Here is a 7,800-nt window from a genome sequence, read left to right as displayed (position 1 = left end):
GGATGAATTTGGAGAGAAAGACACACCGTATCACATAGAGTTCTAATCTTTATCTTCTCCCTCTGTTCTTAATCAAATACTATGTTGTGTTCGCTGATTCTATAGAATTGAAGTGCTAGCTTTCTATAAATGGAAATCCGTTCTATCTTGGGAGATAGTTTTCCATCAACCTTCAAGCACCGTGAGAGGAAAAATCTGTCTTAAGGACATAATGTATCTACACTAGGCTCGGATTTAACTAAGAAGTACAAGACACTAACAAGTCAAAAGGTTTGTATAGTTTGGTAATTGGTAAAGAGTAAGTACAATTAAGTTGTATATTCTTAACAAAATGTGTCAGCCAGAATTGATGTTCCATTTGGCCGGGGTCCAAACAATGCGGCAAATGAATCTACTATACGCTAAAAGCGTGGTAGACGTATAAGATCCAAAGAGAGTGCTCCTAGGAGAGGAGAATTGAGGAACCATCTTGTCTAAATAATAGCCAGGTAATGGCTGGAGCTCTATAAACAAATAATGAAAATGTGCAAATATCCAAATTCGCTAAAATGCCTATGGTTGCCCATTGAGAGGCACAGGTACATGAAAATGAAGATATCGATCTCAATATTCCATGCATGTTCAGGTGAATTGTGGGATATGAAAGCACTTGTCATGAATGACATATTTAGCTATGGTATAGCTATTGGAACATCAAAGGACAATGATGAAAAATAAATTAACCACGTGTTTCGTCGACAAATGAAAGATTGGGTAATCTGGAATTTGTTATTCGAGCATAATTAAAGTCTTTGAAAAACGTGGTGTGGACCTATAGTAAAATCCGAGGTTGGGTTCAATATAGTAATAGTAAGTTTGGTTGGTAAACTTGGTATAAACTTGATTGGGACTTTTAAGAAATTAGAGAAAACTGCTGACTATAGATTTTTGAAATGAATGGACAAAGCACATGGTTGTGCGGAACTTAGATTTGGATAAGGATCCATTTCGACTAAAGGAAGAACATGAGGAAGTTCTTGGTCTTGAAACTACTCTACTTGAGTGATATTGAAGCATTTATGTATCTAGCACAATACGTGCACCAGATCAGACATTGCATTTTTTATTAGTTTTTTATCAAGAAATAATTATGCACATACACTTAGACACTGGAATGATGTCAAACACATATTGAGATATTTTTATCGAATAACTGGTATAAAACTATTTTATTTTTATGATTCCACTAATGATTATGATCTAGTTTGCTATGTAGTATTTGGTTATCCATCTGACCCTCAGAAAGGTCACTCTCAAACAGGTTAAATTTTTATTAATAAATATGCAGCTATATCTAGGCAATCGACAAAGCAAAATCCAGCAATAACTTCCTTAAATCGCGAAGATTTCACCACCAAGCCATGTAAAGACTTGTTTTTATCAAAGGGGGTAATAGACGGGGGAGCATCATGAAGAATGTGTCCCACCAAGTCATGTAAAGACTTGTTTTTATCAGGGGGAGAAATGGAACAGGGGGAGCATCTTGAAAAATGTATCCCAGGACATATGCACTGTATTTTTTTTGGTTTTATCCCATTGGGTTTTTCTAGTAAAAGTTTTAATGATGCAGTATTAAGCAAGTCACAATGGTTCTTAGTAATGTTGTAATCTTTTTCTTTCACTTTGGTTTTTCTTAGCAAAGTTTTAATGAGGCAACTATCATTGGATAGTTATAGAGCATTCAGAATAATGCTACAAAAGATGCATCCACCAGAATTTCTACAAGAATGGTGGACATCCAAGGAGGAGTGTTATGAAATCCGTAGGGCTATATGGATGCCCACCATTAAGCCTATATGGGACACTTCCTCATATGTGTTTATCCTAGTAAACCTTGTATCTTGGTGTTTATCCTGATAATTATTTATCTTGGAAAAGAGATTACCTAGTTATATATAAATGTAATATCCTCCTATTCAGTGACACTTCAATTAATAAGATTTCTCTCTCTCGTATTTTCTATGTGATTCAATCTACTTAAATTAGTGTGGTGTTATCTCTAAATCTATTTAATTCTAACAAAAAAAGCTATTATGTAAGGGTTATATCATGGTGGAAAATATCGTCCTGGCATATCTTCTACTAAGTACTGTATGCCAAATTACGTAAGGGATGACAATTGGGTACATTGTACGTCTCGAGGATTGATCAAGTATTTGAGACCAATAGAACATGACAATGCTGACGTTATACTGACTTTTTCAAACTATTTAATAGAATGGCGATTTAAAAAGTCAAGCCACATGAAAAAGTCAAACGTATACTAAAAATTGTGTTGAAAACTTGTAATGAATAACAAGGAGTTTACATTTCGTTTTTTTTCTGAACTAAACAACGTTGAAAACTTCACTATCATATGTCCATATCTTTCATCGGCTATTCAACGAACACTCCAAAATCCATTCCGAAGTTTCCAAGCTGTCTTCAAAGTTCAAACATATATTTTTTCCAAAATCTATGGTACTATAAAAATGAGGTGCTCATAAAAATACGGTAGCAACACGTGGCAAGGCCCAAAGTTCCAAATGTCCTTGGGTTCACAATGTGACATTAATAACGGTGTAGAAAGTCAAACAATGAAACAAGAAAGCAACTAAAAAACAACAGATACGATCTTATTAACCTCTTATTAGCTACGCAGTATTAATCATCTGTTAATTAACACACGTACACAAACACAACGCAACAAAACACTTTTCTCTCTCTCTCTCTCTCTCATTCTCTTTCATTCATTTGAACAAGTAAAGCAAATATAGCGGAGAAAACAGAAATAGTAAAGCTGGTTTTTTTTTAGAGTTTTTGTTGTTGTTGTTGTTCACGATGAAAAAAAGTTCCAAATATCAAAAACACCACCACCACCTTCTTGTTTACAACTTTACATAACAGCTAACAAAGAGATATAATACACACAGAATAAAGAAGAAAGAAGAAGAAGTAGCTTCAGCTGGAAAAACATACACTTTTTCTTTTAGCTTTTTTTTTTTTTTTTTAAAAAAGATGGCTGAGGATATCTGTTTCTTTACAAAGGTGTGTTTTTACTTTACCTTGTTCTGTCTTTTGATATTTTTGAGCTTTTTGAGCTAGGGGGTGTGTTTCAAAATTTGATATTTGTCAAGCCTTTTTATGTTTGAGAGATAGAGATGGGTTGTTTCTTTTTGGTTCAAGTTTTTGTGAATTGCATGTCTGATCTATGTTATGAAATCTACCTTATATTGGGTGCTACCTCATTTATGAAGAATTTTGTCTAAGTTTGTAAAATGTAAGAAACCCACATTGCCCTTGTTCTTAGTTTTTATCATATTTTAAGTTAAAGTTTTCTTCTTTGATTTCTTATATAAGTTTGTTTCTCTTCATATGGAAGTCTTTCAGCTTGAAAGCCAATATTTGATTGATAATACATGTTTCAGCTGATTTCATATTGTGCCTTATGAGATTGATCAGCATATTGGTTTTTTCATTAATATGATGTGGTGTTGCCTGACATTTTGGGGTTATTGGATTCAATGGCAGGATACTCTCATTATAAAGCCACCTAAGAAGTCCCCTCTTTTACTAAGGATGGTTGTATTAATGTTCGCCATGGTATGTGGCGTTTATATATGTTCAATATGTCTAAAGCAGATTAGTACACGTACAAAACCCAAAATCATTAACCTCCAATTGATACATCGGCGTTGTCAAGTGCCTGGTATTGAAGAGTGGGAGATTCCATATGTGCACTTTCCTAACCCCAAAACTTATAGCAGGTAAGTTAGAGTCTCAGAGACTTTAATCACCACATTTGGTTTTGAATTTGTGTCAGTTTTTAGATTATTGACAAATTTAATTTGGCAGGGCTGAATGCGCGTGCAAGCCCGTTAGGTTCTTTGCAATTTTGTCCATGCAAAGATCTGGGAGTGGATGGTTTGAGACGTTGTTAAATAGCCATATAAATGTAAGCTCAAATGGAGAGATCTTCTCTGCCAAAGAGAGGAGAAGTAATATTTCGGCAATTGTTAATACATTGGATAAAGTTTACAATCTGGACTGGTTTAGTAGTGCCTCCAGGAATGAGTGCACTGCTGCAGTTGGCTTCAAGTGGATGCTTAATCAGGTTTGTTACGTGGAAGACTCACTCACTTCAGTTTTACCTATAATTTACAGTTTGTGTCAGTAGAGGTATTTTTCAAAAATTATTAACAACTTCATTAGAATTCCTTTGTTAGAATAATAATCTCAAGGATGATTTGCATTTACATAGGAAACCGGAAACTCAGTTTTGGCATAGAAATCACTGGATGCTTTCTTTCTTTAAAAATCAATATTGGGGAATAATATCATACACGAACTTGCATGCCTCTTCTTGGTTGGAAAATATTTAATAGTAATCCCATTGGGCTTGCAAAACAGTGTAGAGTGTGTGGAATGATGTCTTTCCTTCTCTATATCCGCTATATTTTGTCTATAAAAAGTTTCCTTATAAGCTAGTGTAAATTAGGTGGTACTGAACTGTTTAGAGGAGTACTTCTCATATCCCAGTTAGGAATCCCATATTCTTTATCGTTGTGCAACTTGTTATTGTTTTTTCTTTCAGTCATGATTTTTATTTGCAATTATACATGAAATGTTATTTGAGGATCAACAAGATCCTACCGGCCTACCCACAGAGTATGTAAAAGGTTCATTTAACTAAGAAAACTAAACAAAAGAAAGTGATGTTTTGAAGTAGATGAGTTGTTGAGTAATCATTATGGGCATTAAATAGGTTTCAATGTTAATTGTTAAGGTATGTAAGTAGTAATGTAATTGCAGTTTCAATACACTCAACTCACGTTGGGTTTGTGGTTTTTGTTAGGGTCAGTGGAGAAGTAGATTATTGCATGTGTGAAGCTTTAAGACATCCAAATGAACTGGATTTAGTAGTGCCCATTCATCTCTCTGTGGCAGGAGGGCTCCATTTCTTTTAGGAAGTTGGTTCTGGAGTGAGGGGGTGGGTGATATCAACTACATGATGTACTTGGGGTCATACATTATATTTGGAGAAGTGTTAACACATGTGCTGATTATGATACTAGTGTTTGAATAGTATATACTTAAGCTTTGTTAACAATGGTTCAAATTTGGAGGGATCCAGGTTCCCTGTCCCAGACAGTTGCAATAAGGCGTTCTTTTTGTTCTTGTTATCTCCTACAAGATGCTCTAATTTTTTCATACAAATTTTATATCCTTTTAACAAAGTCTTGTTCAGTTTGCTGCTTCAAATACTACTGCACAAAGTGCACTGATATAATTATGAGTTCAGCAATTATGACATGCTGAGTCGGAGCGTATATGAGCTCATAGAGCCCAAAAAACAGTGAAGGCCGTTTTTGATCTGTTGAGTAGAAGTAGAAGACTGCGGGCGTGAGAGAAGGTTGCCTCTCTCGTGAAACATGGCCCAATTTCTCTTCTTTCTTTTTGTTGTCCAAGCGCCACTTTCACAAGACATATAATTTGACATTTTCATGGAAGCATAAACTTATCGCATGCTAGTTGGGATTGGAAAGACAGTAAAAAAGATAATAGGAGTATGGTTAAGTTAAATTCGGCTTTCCCTACGTTAGCTTTTTGCTCAGATGTTTTTGTTTCTGTTGAAATACAATTATGATAAGCCATATTTATTCAAACTCTTGATTGGAAACGAAGATAGATTACTGCTTAAAAATCTCAATATGATGAGACAGCAAGTTCTTAGAGATGAATCTGCTCGGTAAAATGAAAAGCACCAATCCCGGTGTTTGTTTCCCATACACATGAAGATACATAGAAAACATTGTAATAGCCAAATGGTGGAAGAGTTTGTATATTTTTTTTTTCTGTTAAAGCATGGACTGCTCAAAAAGAACATGTGAGCATTCTTAGGAACTGTGAGGCAGTGTCAACTGCTGTGTATCCTCGCAGAGTGGGGTTTAGAATAGATGAAAATTCTGGTGTTTGGAGCAGACACTTGTGTTGTCATGTATTCTTGTCTTCCTAGCTTGGACTTGGTACAAAAACCTTCCTTGAAGATGTGATTCGTATGTGCCGAGAAGGCCCGGCAAGTATTCATCCTGCCGCAATATTAATATGACAATATTGCTAGTACATCTCTGTCCTGACCCTGACTTTTACAGAAGCATAAAATAAAGTTTTAGCTCTCTAGCCCTAAATCATCAGAAAGAATTATCCACAATCTCTATTTAATTCAAGGGTTACTTTTCCTTTCCATAAAAACCTCTAAGTACAGTTGTTTTCACCATGTCTTTCAAGAGAAGTAGAATCTAAGTAAAGTTTGGCTATTAGTCACATAGGAATATTAGCCATCTCGCAGAATAAGACATGTTATCTAGCATGGTGGTTTCCTACAAAGTAGAGTCTTTGGAAATTGGAGATGAAACTCATGCATTCTTTAGTTACAATAGTTACTTTATGTTTTCTAATTATCTTGTGTACAAAGTTGTCCACTAATCGACTTATCGTCATTATTATTGCAGGGGTTGGTGGAGTATCACGAAGAAATAGCAGAATACTTCAATAGGAGGGGTGTTTCTGCCATATTTCTCTTCCGAAGAAATCTACTTCGCAGAATGATTTCAGTGCTTGCAAATTCTTATGATCGAGATGCTAAGTTATTAAATGGGACTCATAAATCTCACGTCCATTCAGCACACGAGGTCTCTCTCTCTCTCTACTGTAGGACTTTCTTGGTCTTAAACTCTCAGGAGTTGCCTACTACATGAGGTTCAATGTAGTATGTCCATGTAGCTGATAAAGGTGTATCCAGTGCACTTGACTCCATGACCAGCTTCTCAATCACCTTTAACATTTCCCCCACTATGATAAATTAGAAGAATGCAAAATGAGCTTGTATTACTAGCCTTGCGGAGACGCCCCAAGTCCTGACCTTTGTGGTCTACACCTGTTACCTTAGCTGCCAACCTGCCTTTTGCAAAGATTTTGGTTCTCTACTACTCTGAAATGTTTTGAAAAACCTTATACTCTTGTAGCTTATCTTGATCTCAATGTTATTAATGCTCTGCAGGCTGAAATACTTGCAAAATATAAACCAACAATCAATGCCACACTCTTGATACCCAATCTAGAGAGTGAAGAGAACAAAACAACAAAAGCTCTGGAATACTTCAGTAGCACTCGTCATATTGTTCTTTACTATGAGGATCTTATCAACAACCGCACTGTAAGATACAAACTGTAACAGTGTTAATTCCCTTTAGTTCACTTGCATTTCAAATACTCATGCTCAATGCTGTTCATACAGAAACTCCCGGACGTCCAACAATTTCTAAGGGTGCCACATAGGGAGTTAAACAGTCGTCAGGTCAAGATTCACAAAGGATCATTAGCAGACCAGGTGAACAATTGGGATGACATACATAACACACTGAAGGGAACACAATACGAGAGCTATATCCAAGCTGACTACCAATTGTAGTTCATCTCAGCACCTAGTATGTACATAACACTTTTCATCCTTCATCCGTTGAAATTTTGGCTGCAGCACAAGCATAATTCTCTTTGTAACTTTGTAACTTTTTAATTTATTAGTTATTTTTTAATTTTGGCAGTCCTAGTCAACACCCAGTTGAGTTCTTATGCCTGTAAGTGCTGTAATGTATATCTTTAAGTTTAATCAGTCAGAGCAGAGCAATACAAAGTTGCTTCTTTTCATGTTGTATTCCCTTTATGGGTTTGTTCTACAGTTTTGAACCAACAAGAAACAAAAGAACCAAGGGTTTTATAGTC

At 35.6% G+C, this 7,800-nt stretch overlaps 1 protein-coding gene across 2 annotated transcripts; it reads left to right on the top strand.

The window, feature by feature from the left end:
• The first annotated feature begins 2,700 nt into the window (after positions 1 to 2,700).
• Positions 2,701 to 7,730, top strand: LOC147492385 (uncharacterized). Of its 2 annotated transcripts, XM_086564897.1 has the most exons (6): positions 2,701 to 3,066; positions 3,550 to 3,785; positions 3,874 to 4,132; positions 6,531 to 6,710; positions 7,079 to 7,234; positions 7,316 to 7,730. In XM_086564897.1, the coding sequence occupies exons 1-6, from the start codon at positions 3,037 to 3,039 to the stop codon at positions 7,487 to 7,489; spliced, it is 1,035 nt and encodes a 344-aa protein (XP_086421023.1). In that variant the 5' UTR covers positions 2,701 to 3,036; the 3' UTR covers positions 7,490 to 7,730. The 2 variants fall into 2 exon arrangements, with proteins under 2 accessions (XP_086421023.1, XP_086421022.1); XM_086564896.1 differs by lacking the exon at positions 2,701 to 3,066 and having other exon boundaries at positions 3,073 to 3,785.
• Positions 7,731 to 7,800: the final 70 nt, after the last annotated feature.

This window comes from Coptis chinensis, chromosome 6 (genome assembly GCF_015680905.1).
Source record: "Coptis chinensis isolate HL-2020 chromosome 6, ASM1568090v1, whole genome shotgun sequence".
Classification (NCBI taxonomy): Eukaryota; Viridiplantae; Streptophyta; class Magnoliopsida; order Ranunculales; family Ranunculaceae; genus Coptis; species Coptis chinensis.
The sequence above is the reverse complement of the archived record's forward strand: the minus strand, read 5'-3'. Positions and strand labels throughout refer to the sequence as shown.